General features: G+C 37.0%; 1 protein-coding gene across 8 annotated transcripts in view; it reads right to left on the bottom strand.

The window, feature by feature from the left end:
* The window catches only part of MYCBP2 (MYC binding protein 2), a 308,219-nt gene that overhangs the window by 250,084 nt on the left and 38,205 nt on the right, over positions 1-19,930 (bottom strand). For all 8 annotated transcript variants that reach the window (XM_023726707.1, XM_023726708.1, XM_023726712.1 and 5 more), the window contains exons 2-3: positions 15,936-16,011; positions 6,198-6,413 (exon numbers count right to left, since the gene is read on the bottom strand). In XM_023726707.1, coding sequence (XP_023582475.1) covers positions 6,198-6,413; positions 15,936-16,011 — 292 coding nt within the window. The remainder of the gene's footprint in view (positions 1-6,197; positions 6,414-15,935; positions 16,012-19,930) is intronic.

Below are 19,930 nucleotides of genomic sequence, written 5' to 3'. Positions count from 1 at the left end.
TTTTACCTTTACTATTGCCTCTGAATAATTAAATACTAAAAGCTCTCTGCTGTACTTGAAAGATGAAGGAACACAAAGTACAAACAACTACCTAACACAGCCAATCCAACGTCACTGCTGGGAAGAGTGTGGAAAAAATGACACAATGAGTCTTTCAAGGTTTTACTTTGCTCCCACCAAATCATGCATTCCCAAAGTTGGCTTTGTTATTTCACTAATAAGCACGAACATAAACATTTAGTTATATCGTGTTTACCTTTAATAATTATTAACTCTTTGCCATTAGAAATTGTATCTTGTTCTAAAAAAAAGTCCTAGAATCAGTTCTAATATATATAGAATACATTTGGAAAAGCTTAAAAAGAAATCAAAAGTAGATTTATATATTACTACAGTATGAAGGCAGCCCTGGTGGCACAGTGGTTAAGTGATACGGCTGCTAACCAAGAGGTCAGCAGTTCAAATCTACCAGCTGCTCCTTGGAAATCCCATGGGGCAGCTCTACTCTGTCCTCTAGGGTTGCTATGGGTCAGAATCAACTCCATGGCAACAGGTCTTGTTTTGTTTTGTTTTTGGTTATAGAATGAAGGGAACCCTCACGGCACAATGGCTAAGTGTTCGGCTGCTAACCAAAAGGTCGGCAGTTCAAATCCACCAGCCGCTACTTGGAAACCCTACGGAGCAGTTCTACTCTGTCCCATATGGTCACTATGAGCCAGAACTGACTCCATCAGCAATGGGTTTTTTTAATAGTAGGAAGAAGCACTGCACCACAAGACAAAGTCTGAAATCCTTTGCATGACACATAAGATACTTCATGATCTAGCTCCTGCTCTTTGTCTCTTGCCATATCTCAGCCTCATACTCCAGCCAAAATAGACTACTTGTACTTTTTTAATGATGCCGTTTCTTCTGCCTGAAAGTGCATCTTTAGTCAGTGTTACCTCCTTATTTTTTCAGTCAGGTTGTTAGCACACCCCTATAAATCCTCAAGGCACTGGGAGAAAAGTTGGCTATTTACATGACTATTATCCCCACTAGACAATACTTCGTTGAAGATGGACATTGAGTGTCACCTTTTTGTTCTCAGAGCATAATACAATGCTTGCTACAAAATCAAAAAGAATTTACTAAATAAATAAATAAGTCTGCATAAGCTTACGTCTTTTAACAAAATGTGTGACATGACTAGCCTCAAATGAGTTTAGCTGGGAAGTACGAATCCTAAGTATTATTATTAAAAAAATTATATTGTTATGGACTGGGAGAATATCTTCGGAAACCTTATATCTGAAAAAAACCTAATAACCAAAATACACATAAAACTTCAAAAACTTAACAACAAAAAGACCAACAATCCAATCATAAAACAAGCAAAGCACTTGAATAGACATTTCACCGAAGAGGGCATTCAATTGGCCACCAAACACATGAAAAGATGCTCAACATCATTACCCATCAGAGAGATGCAAATCAAAACCACAATGAGATACTATTTCACGTCCACTAAATGGCTAAGACAAACAAAACAAAACAAAACCAGAAAATAAATGTTGGCGAGGATGTGAGGAAATTGGAACCCTTATTCATTGCTGGAGGGAATGCAAAATGGAACAGCCATTGTGGAAAACAGCATGGTGGTTCCTAAAAAAACTAAACACAGAACTACCACATAACACAGCAATTTCACTCCTAGGTATATAACCAAAAGACTTGAAAGCAGAAACTCAAACAGATACTTGTACACCAAGGTTCACTGCAGCACTATTCACAATAGCCAAAAGGTGGAAACAAGCTAAATGCCCATCAACGGATGAGAAGATAAATAAAATGTGGTACATACATACAATGGAATGCTACTCAGCCAGTAAGAGAAATGAAGTCTTGATACATGCTACAATATGGATGAAGCTTGAAGACATCATGCTGAGTGAAATAAGCTAATCACAAAAGGACAAATATTGTATGAACTCAGTTATATTAAAAGACAGGAAAAGGCAAGTATACAGAGACCAAAGTTTATCAGTGGCTACCAGAGATGGGAGAGAGGGGGGCAACAGGGAATTACTGCTTATAGAGTACTGACTTTCAGTTTACGGTAATGGAAAAATCGCATTGATTTAGGGTAGGGTTGCACAGTCAATTAATGTAACTGCTGTCAGTAAGTTGTACACCTGTAAAAAGTTGAATGGCAAAAGTTGTCTGACAGCTATATTGACAAGAATGACCAAAAACAGAGTAGCTGCTGAGGCTGCTTATATATGAACACCTCACGGGTTTCAGTTTCTTGGTTTGGAGTTTTAGGGTCCTGATTTCATGGGACATCCCAGTTAACCAGCCTAATATCATGTTTAGTACTTCTGTTCTACCTCCTAGTTTGCTGCATAGTGCCTGGGGTCTTAAAAGCTTGCAAGCAGCCATCTAAGTTACAACAACTGTTCTCTATTCGCCTGGAGCAACACAGGAAGAAGAGTCAGGAATAGAAGAAATGGAACGTGTGCCTAACTGCCTCCATGAACAACTACCTGCCTCCTTTGCCATGACAACTGGATGGTGCCCTGCTATCACTATTGAACGTTTTGATCGAAGATTCTATAGAAGAATCCTGATCCAAAGGGGGGAAACACAGAACAGAATTTCAAATTCTCATGGAATCTAGATTTTCTGGAACCATGGAGGCTAGAAAAAGCCCTGAAACTATTGCCTTGAGACAATCTTTAAACCTTAAACCAAAAATATCCCTGAAGTCTTCTTAAAACCAAACAATAGTTAAGCTTAACTAGGAAGAATGTCTACCTCGAGGATTATGCTCTTTTAAGATCTACCTATGTGGGATCAAATTGACAACAGCAACTCAACAGATTAGATAGGAACCTTAGGGGACAGTAAATTAATGTTAATGAGGGAGGAACAACTCAGAAAAGTAGGGTGAGTATAATTGCACAACTCAAAGATTGTGATCAATGTCACTGAATTGTACATGTGGAAAATGTTAAATTGGTGTATGTTCTGCTATGTATATTCCCAGTAACAACCACAAACATTAAAAGAACTATGTAGCTATAAAATATGGAAAGCTTTAGAGGATCTGGAAATCAGATTGTGAAAAGAAAGTTTAATCTATGCAAAAAACTTTTTCGGGAGGTAGGGGGTAAAAAAACAATATAGAAGCATTAAGGTAGGGTAACAAAACTTCTTTAAAAAATATCAATGATTACTACCCATAAAACATGCATGCACACACACACACACACACACACACACACACACACACAACCTGACAACCAAGGTCTACATAAAAATCAAATTTGATTTAACTTCTAAACATCAAGAAGGGGAAAAAATAAAATTGAATTAAAATGATACTTCTACAAATAAAAATGGTCTTAACCATGAGGAGAAAAAAGGAGTAGAAGAGAAAGAAACCTCAGGTGAGGAGAAAAACGAGCAGCTACACATGCAGGAGCAAGGGAGAAGCAACAAAGAAAAAGAAGAAACTGAGATAAAAGACAGGAGCATTTGAAGTAGAGATACAAAAAAGGTCTAACAGAAAAGAAAATGCCAACATTTCTCACCTGGCCTCAAATTCCCATCACCTCAAACCTAAAAGCCCCATCTCTTTCTTTGTGCCAATCCTTCATGTCTTGTTAACAGCTGCCAAAAACATCACCTCAAAGATTCACTCCCCAGAGCCCATGCCCCAACCCACAGTACTCTGATTTCCTCTGTATAAAGGCATCCCATTGCTTCTTTTTCCCTCTCCATACGTCATTCATCACATGATCTCACTGATTCTCCAGAAGTTTTCTTTCCTTAGATATAAAGTATTACTTAATAAATTTAAGAGTTCCTTAATAAGTAACTCAAATTCACTTGCAGATATACATTTTGTTTGCACCTAACCTGACGTTTGTAATTATAGCTGTCATTTATTGAGCACTTACTATGTACCAGGAATTGTTCTCTCAAGCACGTGACATCCATTAACTCATTTAATCTGTGCTACAACCCTATAAGGTAATAATCATACCCATTTTACAGATGAAAAACCCAGGCACACAGAGGTAAAATAACTTTCCCAGAATCACAGTAAGTTTTTTATTTTTGTTTCGTCAGGGGGTGGGGGTATTTGAATACTAAGCGTCCTGGTGACGCAATGGTTAAGCACTTGGCTGTAACTGAAAGGTTACTGGTTCAAACCCACCCAGCAGCTCTGCAGGGAAAGACCTGGCAATCTACTTCTGTAATGACTATAGTCAAGAAAACTGTATGGGGTAGTTCTACTCTGTCACACAGGGTTGCCATGAGTCAGAATCTACCTGACAACACAAAACAACAACATACGAACCCAGGCAGTTTGATTCCATAATCCACGTCCTTAACCACTATATTGTCTTCCAATGGGTCGGTACATGGCAAAAAAAACTCATTCTTATTCATTTGGGCTATCTGATTTTCTTTTAATTTTCTTTGAAAGAGCCCCTTTAGTGACTCTTTGTACTCTACTTTTGACTCTGCTAATGATGCCGAAAAATAGTCTGAAGAATGACTGATAATTTATTTCTTCAATACTCATTTATACTGATGTTTTAAAAACAAATCAAGAATCAGTTTTCTTGATTCTACAATACTTTTCATTTGAAGCACAATTTATGGTTCAAAAGCTATATATCTGCATGAAAGATTTCTCCGGGTTTTTATTTTACCTTTCAATACTGAACCTTAAGCAGGGTGATTACTATAGTACAGTGTGTTTTACCCGCATACAGAGCAGTATTCTTATCAAGAATATATTAAGATCTGTAGCTTCACAACCTAATCTATTTACTTTTTTCTTAACCTCCCTAATTAAGCATAAGAAATCACCATTAGAGACCATGGTCCCTACCAGGAGGGGCTTAATACATGAAAAAGATGAGCATGTTTGTTTTAAGTAGAAGAAAACAAAGTAGCAGCAATTACAGACATTACAGAAAAAGAGAATAAGGGAAGGAGAAGGGTCCCACTCTGAAATGGGAAGAGATAAGGGTATCTGAATATGGTTGCTTCAGAAGCTGAGGAGTTCACAAAGCTTCTATTGTTCTATGAAATAAAAAGCAAGTCACTGCTGAGAAGAAGGACCTGACAGTATGACTAAGGAGAGCGGTGCACTTAGGAATAGATAGCGCGAGAAGTGGAAGAGAAATCATATTTACATGATATCTTGTGTGTGTGTGTCTGTGTATGTTTTCAAAGAATAGTTTTGTTATTGGTTTATTAAAAAGGCAATATACACGAATCATTTATAATAAAGGAATCATTTAAAATATATTTAGAAAAAAGTAATATACATGAATCATTTCTGATAGTTAGCATTTAAAATACGTCAATATTTTCACCTATTCTGTTAGAAATACTAACTACATCTACTATGTAGAAAAAGTACATACTACTTGTTAAATAACATTATAGTCTTAAAATATACCAATATTTAACAGTACAGAGTATATTAAGAATAGTTTTTTCTGCTACATGTTTCTATACCAATTAGCTTATATGCTTCTGGTAAATAAAACACTGACATAAGAGTAACACAGAAGTTCTGTGGGTTTTTATATAATTTTTTCCTAGCAAGGGGAGCCAAAATAGCTAAAGTAAAATTATAACCTTAGGCAGCAAAAGAAAAAGCTCTCAGTTTAGCTGCCGCACAGCCAGGAGCCCTTCTACTTCTATTTCAAGAAAAATAAAAATGTATACCTGCTTTTAGGGCCCCCTCCCCATAGGGGAGCATCCCCAGCTTTCACAGCTCTCGGCTTGTGGCCGTTTGTACTGCCTCCTGTGCCAACCTTAATGGCAGCTCACTGTCTCAGAGTTCCACTTCCATTTGCAATGGCTCAGTGACTACATGCCAGCACATCTACTCTCTGCTTTTGTACATTTTTAATATACCCTATAGCATACTCCAACCCAATGATCTCCCTGTCTGGGCTTTCCAAGTCCTCCCCACTGAGTTACCACTATTGACTTTATAAGTGCTCTGGTTATAAAGTTGCATAAAGTTTTCCTGGTCTATCCCCAGGCCTGTTTTTACATGGCCCTGTTATTTTTACAGAAAGCAAGGTATTTTAGCTACAAACACACACACACACACAGACACAGACACACACAGACACACACACACCTGTAAGTATGCATCTAAATAGAAGCCAGTGACTTACTTTTGGAAGCTTGATAGGGGGCTCTTTGGATTCCTCCTCTTCATCACTATCTGACTCTCCACTCTGCACAGAGTTCTTAGACGCAGCTGCCAATGATGTTTCCTTTTTCTGCCATTCCAGAACGCAATGGCGTACATTGCAGTATATATTGAAAGCAGAAGGATTGCTGTGTAGTTTGATATCTGGTATGATTACTGTATTCTCCAAGTTTTCAGACTGAAATACAAGATACAGTACTTTACTGTCATATTCTTTTCATCATCATCAACTCCCATGTTAAATAACAAAATATTAAAGATTAGACAGGCTGACTTGCAGAGGTCACATAAGTGACATGGTAAAGACTGAACCTAAGTCTACCGACTCAATCTAAAGTACCTTTTCTATTGTTGTTGCGTGCTCATCAATTCTGATTCACAGTGACCCTACAGACAGAGTAGAACTGCCCCATAGGGTTTCCTAGGGTGTAATTTTTATTTCCTAGGCTGTAAGCTTTACAGGAGCAGATCGCCAGATCTTTTCTCCCACAGAGTGGCTGGTGGGTTCAAACGCTGACCTTCTGGCTAGCAGCCAAGAACTTAACCATTGTGCCACCAGGGCTCCTTCCCTTTCTACTACACTACAGTATTTTTTGAGTAACGTGGCAATAACCAACCTAGAAAAAATAAAGACTTTTTATCAAATGATGCAGAATCAACTGGGAATTAACGTGGAAAAAAATAAACCATAGCCATTGAGTTGATTCCGACTCACAAAAACCCTACAGGACAGAGTAGAACTTCCCATAGGGTTTTCAAGGAGTGGCTGGTGGATTCGAACTGCTGAGCTCTTAACCACTGCACCATGACCAGACCCCCATAAAAGCCTTGAACCGTAAAGGCTCAAATGGGCTTCTTTGGGCAGAGACATTCAACACATGTCCCTGGAGTTCACTGAGGTTCTGTGAGGCCCTAGACACGAAAAGGACTAGGAAGCCTGTGTTTTAACTCCCTAGATTCCAGTGATACATATCTTTTTTCCTGTTGCTTTTGCTCTGTATCCTCTGCTGTAACAAATCTTAGCCTTGAGTCTTGTGAGTCCTTCTGGTCAATCACCAAAGTAAAAACCACCTAACCATCCCACCCCTAAGTATTTACTCCTGAAAAATGAACATATATATATCCACACAAAGACTAGTACACAAACGTTCATGGCACCTTTATTTGTAATAGCCAAAACTAGAAACAACCCAAATATGCATCAACAGGTGAACAGACCAACAAATTGTGATATACTATATAATGGGATACTAGTCAGCAAAAAACAGGAATGAATAATTGATATTTACAACAACACAGACACTGCTCAAAATCATTATGCTAAGTAAGCTAGATGCAAAAGAGTACATATTGTATAATCACATTAATGTGAAATCTCAGAAAATTAAAAGTAATCTAAAGTGACAGAAAGCACATCTAACCCTGCTTAGAGCCAGGGTTGTTAGGGAAGGATGAGGAAACTTGTGGGGATGATGGAAATGTTCTGTACTTTGATTGTAGCAGTGGCTCAAGAATGTATACATATTTCAAAACTCACTGAATTGTACACTTTAAACCCCTGTGTCAAGGCTCTGCTGTTAAGAAACCTGACCTAAGACAGATACATCTGATAGCAGGATGTTGCGGAAGGTTCCTGTGTAACGGATTTCATTTCTCCTGTAGGGAAGTAAGGTCATATGCTGGAGGGCAGGATTTAGCACAGGTCTGAGGAAAGTGGTAAAGGGTTGAAATAGTCATAGGAGAAGATGGGAGAAGCATTTGACCAGAAAAAATGATAGGACAGTATGGTAGGGTCCTTTAAGAGGGTCCTTTAAGACTGGTGATCGTGAATGTGTATTAGTATCAATTAACTCTTGTTTAACTATCTTCAGCAATATATGGTACTCACATGCTGGGAAAGAGAAAAGATAGCTGGATTCATACAGGACTGAGTTTTGTCAAATGAGCAACAAATATACATGGAAAAAAGAGAGATGTGGTGGGCAAAATAATGGCCCTCAAAAATGTCTACATCCTAATCCCCAGGATCTATGAATATGCTACCTTACATGGCAAAAGGGATTCTGCAGATTTGATTAAATTAAGGATCTTGAGATGAGGAGATTATCTTGGATTACCCAGGTGGGCCCAATGTAATCACAAGGGTCCTTACAAATGAAAGATGGAGGCAGGAGGGTCACAGTCAGAGAAGGAGATGTGACGAGAGAAAAGTGTCAGCATGAGGCAGCATGAGAAGACCTGACAAACCACTACTAGCTTTGAAAATGGAAGGGGGCCACAACCCAAGGAATGAGGGCAGACTCTAGAGAAAGCTAGAAAAGACAAGGAAATATATTCTCTTCCAGAGTCTCTTGAAGGAATGCAGCCACTGCCGACACCTTCATTGTAGCCCAGTGAGACCCATCTTGGACTTTGGCTTCCAGAACTGTAAGAAAATAAACTTGTAGTGTTTTAAGCCTCCAGGTGGTGGTAATTTGTTACAGCAGCTACAGGGAACTAATATAACAAATAAAGCAACAGTTTTTCTAAAAAGATGGACTGTGGTATATAAGTTAGGTAAGAAGGAAATTGAAGAAAGGAGATGTTTGATGGATGAGGAGAAATAGAGGGGTCAATGACAGCAATAAAGAAAGATATAAAGAAGTATCAACAAATGGCATTTTTAAAAATGACTTTTTAAAAAAGAGCGGATGAAAAATAGTCCAGAAACAGCAATAGAGGGCAAAGAGACTAACAACACCATTTTACTATTTTATATGCTCACATGAGCAGGAAATATTATCCATCTCTGTATGCCAAACAGCTAGCATAATGGCTGCAGATGGTCAACATGCAATTGATGTTTGAGGAATAAATGAATAAATTTACTTATAACACAACTCTCACAAGCAGTTCCCAAAAAGCAAATGTAGAAAATGAGGCCAAGAAAAGAAAGATGAACTACTAAGAGCACAAAGCTAGTTAGAAACAGGACTGAAGGGATAAACACCTCAACATCCCACCTCTTCCTGGATATCATATGTCACCTCTTTTCCGAGACTCATCAAATGAAATCTCTAAAGAACTTAAAAAGATGCTCAAGATTCCCATACTTTAACTTTGCACCCAGCACTAAAAAGTGGAAAGGAGTAGAGATTGGAAACATGAATGACAATGTATTTGTTAGAGACTGATTTGTATATTAAGAATGCCCTCCAGGAGAAGTAATGAGAGATGTGATATAGTGCATACATAATATTTATCTGTTAGCAATTTTCTTTAGGGTAAACAATTCTCCCCACTACGTACGGCCAGCCCATCAGGGTGCTCACAAACCAAAGTACCCCATCTCTCTGGCCAGGTCAATCAAAAATCCTACCTAAGACTTTCTCCCAGAACTAGGAGAAGATTCTGCCTCTTGCTTAAAGAAAATGAAGTTGGAGCTGCCAGCAGCCTTGTTCCTCAGCCAAAGACAGTAAGCCCACACACAGAGGAAAGCAGAGGCAAGAGATGAAGACATAGATTTGATGACATTATTTAATCCCTGGATCCACCGGTATCTCAAGACAGAACCAGCAAATAAACTCCATCCTTCTACCTTTTTATTTGTTTGTTGGTTGGTTTACTACTTTGAAGTAGATTACTCTTAGTTATAGCAGCAAGAACACTAAATAAAAAGGCCAAGAAACTATTGTCTCTGAAACTAAAATATGATACAAAGGTCCAGGTAAGCTATTGTTTCTCTAGCCAAAAGTAGAGCTATTCAGAAATCATAGTTAGGACCTCCTCTTCCTCCTGTCTAGCATTCTTAGCACTGTTCAACAGAAAAGAGACTCTTAGAGAAAGTGAGCTCTTGTCATTAAAAGTGGTTTTAAAAAAATAAAAAATTAGATGGATTTTCCAGAGAAGATATCTGTATTAGGTAGCAGAACAGATCATTGATCTTTAAGGTCTCACCTAATTCAAATACCCACCCCCTATATTTTTAGAGTGAACTTTAATCCAATTTTCATGAAGATTCATGCCAATTCAAAAACACTGCTATTTGCTTGGTGCTAGTAATATAGTAATTCTCTTTTGCATCAAAAATTAGGAATTATAGTCACATAGGAGAAAGAAAGTCTGGCTTAGATTCCTCAGTGGTCAAATCTACACCAGCAAAAGCAAATGGAAAAATGATGCAACTGTATACTTGGATGTTTAAAGCCAAAAGCATCTTTATTCCAGTTGTTCAAATTTGGCATTAAGGTTTGTAATGAGTTGAATATTTTCCTACTAAACTTCATGTCAACCAGGAACCTCAGAATGTAGACCTTATTTGGAAATAGAGTGTTTGCGGATGTAATTAGTTAAGGATCCGAAGATGAAAGAATCCTGGATTTACAGTGGGCTCTAAATCAAATGGCTGGTTTCCTTATAAGAAGAGAAGACACAGAGACACACACAGAAAAGAAGGTAATGTGAAGATGGAGGTGGAAATGGGAGTGATGTGTCTACAAGCTAAAGAACACCAAGGACTGTTGAGAACACCAGAAGCTAGGAGAGAGGCATAGGATGATTTCTTCCTCTCAGGCTCCAGAAGGAACCAACCCTTGATTATTTTATTTTTTATTTTTTTTTAATTTCAGATTTCTGGCCTGAATTGTGAGAATAAATTTCTGTTGTTTTAAGCCACCAAAGTTGTCGCAATTTGTTACAGCAGCCCTTGGAAACTAATACAAGGTCTCCTTTCTCTATTTTAAAGAAATGCACAGGAAAATGGACAATGAAGTCCTTGCTCATTTGAATCGCCAACTTTCTCTTAAAGCTCTGAGTTATGGTGTCACGAAATAAGGACATTTTCTCTGCCAACCTGCTTGCTCTTTCCTGGAATCATCACCCTACATCACCAGGATCCAAATAAGTGACAACATAAGCCACAAGTAAACTTCTATTTTAATGTGTAGCTAAACATTAAATATATATTTTCATAAACGAATTTCTACAACTCAACTGTTTACATTTTACTTTGAAGATAAATAACTGCTGGAATACTGAATCTACTTCAAAATTTGGTCACATTGAGCCATTTTTCTCAGTCATAAAATAAATACATAGCAGATAAGGATAATTCTGTAATTCTGCCTCTAGTTGTTAGCGCAACAAGAATTCAGACTTCAACTATCTCTGTGGCCCTTTTCAAACCAAGCCACCCAATGCTAATACAAATGTAAACATATCTATCAGTCAACCATTAGAGGCTGAAGAAATATCTTGGGAGCTAAAATGTAAACTTTCATTTGGTTCCAAGCCTTGTAAACTAAGCATCTCACTGTTACACAATAAAACTGGCAGAAGTCAACCTTTTCTTCACCAAAATAGAATAAAATTCAATTAAATTAAAATAAGCATATAAACAAACATCTAGATTGGATAACTTCTTGGAGGCTAAAAGACATGATACTTCTAGCTCTTGAAAGTTTAAAATAAAAAAATAAATAAATTTCCATTCTCTCACACAGACACACACAAAAACCCCTAAAATATTTGATTTGTTTAAAGGACTCTGCATCAGTGTCAAAGTAAAAATTGTGTATTACTGAAGTGATGAAATTGTAGCACTAAGCATCACAGCTTTGACCTTAATAGGCTCCTAGTACTGTACTTTGACTTAGACTGGAGTTGTATGTGGGCTCTTTTTAAAAAAAACTCCCCATGCCCCTCCCTCCTACTCCCTGGTAACTACTAATCTTCTTTTATCTCAATGGATTTACCTATTCTTCATGTTTCATCTAAGTAGGGTTATACAATATTTGTCCTTTTGTGTCTGGCTTATTTCACTTAGAATAATATTTTCAAGGTTCATTCACGTGGTAGCATGTATCAGAATTCATTCCTCTTTATAGCTGAATAATACTCCATTGTATGCATGTAACACATTTTGTTTATCCATTCATCTGTTGAAGGTACCTCGGTTTCCACCTTTTGGCCATTGTGAAGGATGCGGTAATGAACATTGGTATACATGTGTTTGAGTTGCTGCTTTCAATTCTTTTTGATATATACCTAGGAATGGAATTGCTGGGTCACACGGTATTTGTTTAACTTTTTTTTAGGAATTATCACTGTTTTCCACAGGGGCTGCACTGTTTTACATTCCCACCAGCAACTTAAAAGTGTTCTGATTTCTCCACATCCTCACCAACACTTGTTTTGGTATCAGTTGATTCTCACTATTGTTCTTCTATTCTCTACTTTATTTATCTCTGCTCTAACCTTTCCTTCCTTTTGGTTGCTTTGAGCTTCATTTGCTCTTCCTTTCCTAGTCTCTCAAGGTGTCTTTCTTTATCTCTTATGACAATTCTTGACTTAAAGTCTATTTTGTCTGTTATTAACACAGCCATCCCAGCTCTCCTTTGGTTTCTTTTTGCATGGAGTTTTTTTTTTTTCCCCAGCCTTTCATTTTCAACCTATCTGTATCTTTTGATTTAAAATGAGTTTCTTGTAGACAATACACAACAGGGGTCACGTTTTCTTATCCATTTGCCAACGTGGGCCTTTTGATTGTTCAATCCATTCACATTCAAAGTAATTACTGATAAAGAACTTACTTCTGGCATTTTGCTATTTGTTTTCTGTGTTTTATACCTTTTTTGTCCCTTATTTACTCAGACAGTCCCTTTATCATGTGTTTAGTTGATTTTTGTGGTGAGTCATTTTGTGCACTTCAGAAATTTTCTTTGTGGTTATCATGGTGATTTATCACCCTAGATTTATAACAACCTACTTAACATTGATACTACCTTAACTTCAATAACATACAAAACTTTTGTTTGTGTATCTCTCTCCCCTGCACTTTTATGTTACCGACGCCACAAATTACACCTTTATACATTATGCACCCAGTATCACGTCTTTATCATTATTATTTATACACTTGTTTTATATCATATAAAATATGGCAAATACAGTTATAAACCAAAAATACAGCAAAACTAGCCTTTTTATTTGTCCTTGAAAATACTTTTACTGAAGGTCTTTATTTCTTCATATAGGTTTGAGTTACTATCTAGTATCCTCCCCTTTCAAATTAGTGGACTCCTTTTAGCATTTCTTTTAGAGCAGGTCTGAGAGTAACGAACTCCTTCAGCTTTTGTTTATATAGAAATGTCTTCATTTCACCCTTATTTTTGAAGGACAGTTTTGCTGGGTACAGGATTCTTGGATCACAGTTTTTTTTTTTTCTTTCAACACTTTAAATATATCAGCCCACTGCCTTCTGGATTCCATGGTTTCTGAAGAGAAGTGACAGTTCACTATTCTCTTGCTGCCTTCAAAATTCCCTATCTCTGGTTTTCTACAGTTTGATAACGTATTTTGGCATGGATCTTCTTGGGTTTATCCTACGTGGAGTTCAACAAGCTTTGTGTAAGTACAAATTTACATCTTTCATTGAGTTTGGAGAGTTTTTAGCCATTATTTCTTCAAATAGTCTTTCTGGCCTTTTATCTTTCTCCTATCCTTCTGGTATTCCCATAAGGCATACACTGGTCCACTTAAAGGTGTCTCATAAGTCCCTTATGCTTCGTTCATTTTTCTTTAATTGCTCTTTTCTCCATTCTTCAGACTGAATTATTTCAAGTGTCCTACCTTCAATTTTGTTGATTCTTCTTCAAATCTGCTGTTGAACCCTGCTGGTAAATTTTTAACTTCAATTATTATACTTTTCTGCTCCAGAATTTCTGTTTGGTTTATTTTTATAATTTCTACCTCTTTGTTAATATTCTCACTTTGTTCATACATCATTTTCTTGATTTCTTTTAGTTCTTTGACCCTAGTTTGCTTTAGTTCTTTGAGCATATTTTAAAAAGTTGTTTTAAAATCTATACCTAGAAGGTCCAATGTCTAGTCTTCCTCAAGGATGGTTTCTGTTTATTTATTTTGTTTCTTTGAATGACACATCCTTCCCTATTTCTCTGTATGCCTTGTGTTTTTCTGTTGTTGAAAACGGGCATTTGAATAACATAATATAGTATTTCTAGAATTCAAGTTTTCCCTCTTCCTCAAGGTTTGCTAGGATTTTTTTTCTTTCCTTCTCTTCCTTTATCCTTTCCTCTCTTTTTCTATTTTTGAAGGCTGTGGTAACCTGTTAGCTTTGTGACTTTTCTAAAGTATTTTTACAGAAACGAATGGAAGAAAGACCACTGAAAACAAAAAAATCCTCTTCTAGTCTTTGCAGAATGGCTCCATGCTGGGGGAATCCTTAACCAGATATACACTGAGCCAGGAGATCCATCTGAGGTAGAAGCTTAGGATTACCTCAGATCTTTCTAGGCACGTATCTTGCCCTGGGCATACAGATGGGTCTACACCTGGGTGTCTTTAAATGCCCCAATTTCCCAAGGAAATTCTCTCCCTAGGGTTTTGACCCTGGCTTCTCTATCACACTCTTTTGTTCCAGGAGACCACAAGCTCCTCAGTTCACCTTACAATGCCTTGGGCTATGCCTGGTACTCCTTTGCCCTGAGTGATCTCCAAGGCGGACAAAACAAGGACAAGCACTTTGCTTTAGTCCTTCAGGTAGTCACCTGACTGATTCGAACAGGCCAACACCATACTTGAATAGAGTGTGCTCTGCTCACTCTAGAACCAGGGGCCAAGATTCCAAACTGGAAACATAGCTGCCACTTCCAGCTGACTGCAGAACACGGGTGAGTGTGGTGCTCAACCCAGTATCCAAAAAAAAAAGTCTCAGAGTCTTCCTATGGTTCTGCAAGCCTTTGCCCAGCTGTCATGACCCCCCTACTGTTCACCGAAGTTTTGATATGCTAGTACTGTCATTTTCTGCTTGTTTTTATGCTTTTTATGTGGGTGGACAGGACTGTAAAGCTTCTTACTCTGCCGTCTGTTTGTGGGCTTTTTCTAATTCAAATATTCTATGATGCCTTTTCATTTGCACAGCCACCAACAGACAAAAGACACTCAGAACATTACAGATGTACCAGAGTCTCATAAATTCACCTACTTTGTCATGTCAAGACAGCAAATGATAAACCCAAACCCAAGTCCCAACTCACAAATCAATTTTACTCAGATTCTAGTAGATGTAGTGACAGTGAAAAGGGAGAAGAGAAACAGGTATGTTTTCCCAAAGAACTAAAGATAACAACAAGAATAAATAATAAATAATTTTAAGCACCCAAATATTAACTACCAGGCTACTGGTCAAGAAACATCCAAAACTACAGATGAAACTAAAAGTAAAATCCAAATAATAAGGAGCTTTTAAAAAATTATTAAAAAACTTTGAAGACTAAAACAGGCAATGTAAATACATACACACACACACCCCCCCCCATATATATATAGTTTGTTTTTGTTTTGTTTAACTTGAAATAAAAAGTATGCTTCTAGCATTTAGCAATCTGTTAGGCACTCTTTCTGTATTTAATGTAATTTCAGAATCACTTATCAATCCATATCTTCATTTCTGTACAAAAAGAGTAAAAAATCAAAATTAGTCTATTTCATTCATTTTTATTTTGAGTGTGTCAATAAGGTTGGTTATCCCAAGACAGATTCACTATTTAAAAATTAAAATTTACGTATGTGCCTCCTACGCCACATTATACTTCAGCACATAGAAATGGAATAGTTTGCTAATTATACTCACATATTTGCATTTTTATTCAAATTACTGTTAACAAAGTCCTTATTCCCCATAAATTGTAAGCAGCTTTACCTTGCTTCTTGTCTTCACTTTTGATTTGCTCTTCTGTTTTCTTTTCAATTTCTTCTTATTTAAAATTTTCTTATTCCTAAAAGAAAATTTAAAAAAATTATGAAGTTCATATTAAGATATACAAAGCAATTAAAAATAGATATTTCCAAAGTAGGCACTTAAATATTTCTCCTCCAAACTTTCTTTCTATGAAACAACACACTCTAGGGGTACATATAAGATACTAACATGTAAAGTAGCTACTGAAAATACTGGACAAAAAAATGCATACTAATGATTATGGATTATAAAAATTGCATTCTGCAAATACTTCTATAAAATTAAAAAATAAAATACATCAAATGAAGAAACGTATTTTTTTTTTTTAACTTATTCAGCAGTGGGAATGCTACTAAATATGAGTTATGTTCCCTTCCCAGGGGCAGGGGGAACTGCTCTTTGTGGTAGTGAGGGCTACAGTGTAAAAAGGCTCAAGAGTATATTTTTTATTAAATTAATATGGGAAAACCCCCAACTCATGCACTTTACAAACCAGCAGTCAGATTTCCATTACCTCAGAGCCCTAAAACTGAGTTATTCTTTAAACTAAAGTTGAAGTCCCTGAATGACTTGTAGAAAGAGAAAAATATGTGGTAAAGAATAAGAATTACAGTGGGAGAAACAAGTGACAAGGAAAATATTTTATTTTCATTTCATTTTATATTTTTTATGTTTACCATGCTAAGATGCACACTGATAGGTACTAAAGATATAAAGTGACAATGACAATTCTTGTCCTCAAAAAGCTGGAGGACTTCAATGAAAGCACAGTTTAATGATGTAGCAAGCGTATAAAACCAAAAAACCAAACCCGCTGCCATCAAGTCGATTCTGACTAACAGTGACCCCAGAGGACAGAGGAGAACTGTCCCATAAGGTTTCCAAAGAGTGGCTGGTGCATTTGAACTGCGGCCCTTTTGGTTAGCAGCCAAGCTCTTAACCACTGTGCCACAAGAGTATATTACCACCATAATAAAGACAACAGGTAATGAGATCCCAGTAGAAAACAATAGTGGTGGTGATTAAAAAAAAAAAAAAAAAGACAACAAAGCAAGCAAACAACAAAAATAAACAGAAGAGATGCTAGATGTTGCAGAGGTTAAGTCCTTAAGACCTGATGACTAATTGGAAGGAAGCAATGAGAAAGAAAAAAGTCTAGGTCACTTGGAGGTCAGAGATGTCACTTGTAAAATAAAGAAGTCAGGAGGAAGAGTTGGTTTGGAAAAGGGAAAAAATGGCTTCCATTTTGAAGATGCTTGAGTTCAGGATGCTAAAATGTCAACAAAACAGACATGAGCAACAAGCATATGAAAATTTTATCCTTGACATTTCCTTCAACTTCACTCCTCAAACCAAAATGATTACTAAATCCTTTCAATTATATTTTGTAAAAAGTTGTTGAATCTGTCCACACACTGTCTACTGCTGCTATGTTAATTATCTATATTACCACCACATCTCTTGCCTGGACCAGTGCAAAAGCTTCTTAACTCATTTCTGCACATCCACACCTGTCCTCTTTCAATCTATTCTTCACAAAGAAACCTGAGTCAAGTTTTTAAAACACAAATCTGAGTGGGTAACTGTCCAACTAAAAACCCTTAATATCTTCTAAATTCTCTTAAAATAAAGTACAACAGCATTAACATGGTTTAAAGATCTTCCACCAAGATCTGACCTCTGCCAACCTCTTCTGCCTCATTTTGCATCCCCCTCCAATTTGTTCACCATACTCCAGCCGCAATGACATTCTTTCAGTTATTGAACCTGCTAAACTCCTTAGGGGCCTTCATAAAGGTTTTCTCCCTGCTTGGAATGCTTTTCACATCTTCTACTAACCACTACTCATCCTTGAGGTCCCAGCATAACTGTCACTTACTCCAAAATGTCTTTCTAATCCTGAGACTGGGTTAGTCTCTCTAATAGACACTCATTCCATCTTGCACTTTTGTTTCATTGCATAATCTACAATTATGTATGGAATTATTTGTTTAATGTTTCGCTCCCTCACCAAGCTGTAAGCTCGAACAGTGCAGAAGGCATGCCTTTCTTGTTCACTACTCTAGCCTCTTTGCTTAGAAAAGTGCCTGGAATATAGTACTCAAAAGTATTTTGAAAAAAAGAGAAAGTGAAAGGAAAGGAGAGAAAAAAAGGAGCTATAGCAACACATCTTAATCAGAGAGTAAAACAAGCAGAGGACCAAGGACAGATCCGTAGATACACTAATGCATTTATAGAGTTAAAAAAAAAAGTTTCCATCAAGCTGGTTCCAACTCATGATGACCCCAATGTGTGTCAGAGTAAAAACTGTGCTCCATAGCGTGTTCAATGGCTGACTTTTTAGAAGAAGATCACCAGACCTTATTCTGAGATGCCTCTGGGTGGACTTTAACCTCCAACCTTCCAGTTAGCCACTGAGAGTGTTAACTGTCTGTACCACCCAGGGATTACATTTAAAGAATGCTTAGCCATAAATGTCCAGTAAGGAGTTATCAATGGGATTATTTTATACAGATTTTAGTGCAAAGGGGGTAATATACACAATGTATGTGAAAAAGATTTCATCAAGATAGTATGTTACAAAAGTAAAGAAAAAAAGAGTGATTAACAGTGTCAAATGCTACATACACAAGCACAGAAATGCCTGCTTACAATCTATTCAGCTATGAACACTGTGAGAGCATGAAGACTGCCTATGTTAACTTTGTACTTGCAGCACTTGTATCAGTATCTGACCTATCATGGATGTTCAAGAAATGTTAGATGAACAAATAAATGAATGAAAAGCAATGAGTATTCTTCATGCGTGGTTCAGGAAACCAACGTTCCTGTATATCAGTTTATTTGAGGGAAAATCAATCATTTGGGCAACGAGAATATGTATTTACTAAAAGGTTCATCCCTTTTATACAATTTAAAAAGCATTAAAGTTCATTCAAAACCAATCTTCAGAGAAACAAGATGTAAATCCTAATTCAGGTGGATTTCCTAGAGCCAACATTATCAATGACTAAAATTTTCACAATTATAGAGCAATGGTTTTGTCTGTTTGTTTAACAGACTGTTTGTTTTGTCTAAGTTCAAATAACTTTACATGCATTCCTAAAATGCTTCTTTATACACATTTTGGCATTTAATTGGTTATAACAAGTTTAAAGAATCTGGATATGATCCCTGAATACAGATTGGCTCAAGAATCAGCTTTCCTCAAATTTCGACAAATTAATTTTACTATTTTTTGCTGGTTTTGCTTGTTTTAGAGGTAAAAAGTTGCCAAAAAGCAACTAATGAGTTGAAATTTTTATGAAGAAAATATATATTCAACATAGAAAATAAAAATGCTGTTCATTAGTAATATAACATCTCATTATATGATTGAATTTGAGAACTAAGTTTAAATAAACTTTTCATGACATCTGATGATAAATAGATAAAATAAAACTGTAGAAACCAGTCTTACACATTGTCATGGATTGAACTGTGTCCCCCAAAAATGTTTGTATCAATTTGGCTGGGCCATGATTCCCAGTATTGTGTGATTGTCCACCATTCTGTCATCTGATGTGATTTTCCTATGTGTTGTAAATCCTGCCTCTATGATGTTAGTGAGGGCGGATGGGCAGCAGTTGTGTTGATGAGGCAGGATTCAATCTACTGGATTGGATTGTGTCTTCAGCCGGTTTCTTTTGGGATATAAAAGAGAGAAGCAAGCAGAGAGACAGGGGAACCTCCTACTACCAAGAAAGCAGTGCCAGGAGCAGAGTGCGTCCTCTGAACCCGGGGTTCCTGCAACGAGAAGCTCCTAGTCCAGGAGAATATTGATGAGAAGGACCTTCCTCCAGAGCCAACACAGAGAAAAAGCCTTCCCCTGGAGCTGATGCCCTGAATTTGGACTTTTAGCCTACTTTACTGTGAGGAAATAAATTTCTCTTTGTTAAAGCCATCCACTTGTGGTA

This window comes from Trichechus manatus, unplaced genomic scaffold (assembly GCF_000243295.1).
Source record: "Trichechus manatus latirostris isolate Lorelei unplaced genomic scaffold, TriManLat1.0 scaffold00013, whole genome shotgun sequence".
Classification (NCBI taxonomy): Eukaryota; Metazoa; Chordata; class Mammalia; order Sirenia; family Trichechidae; genus Trichechus; species Trichechus manatus.
The sequence above is the reverse complement of the archived record's forward strand: the minus strand, read 5'-3'. Positions and strand labels throughout refer to the sequence as shown.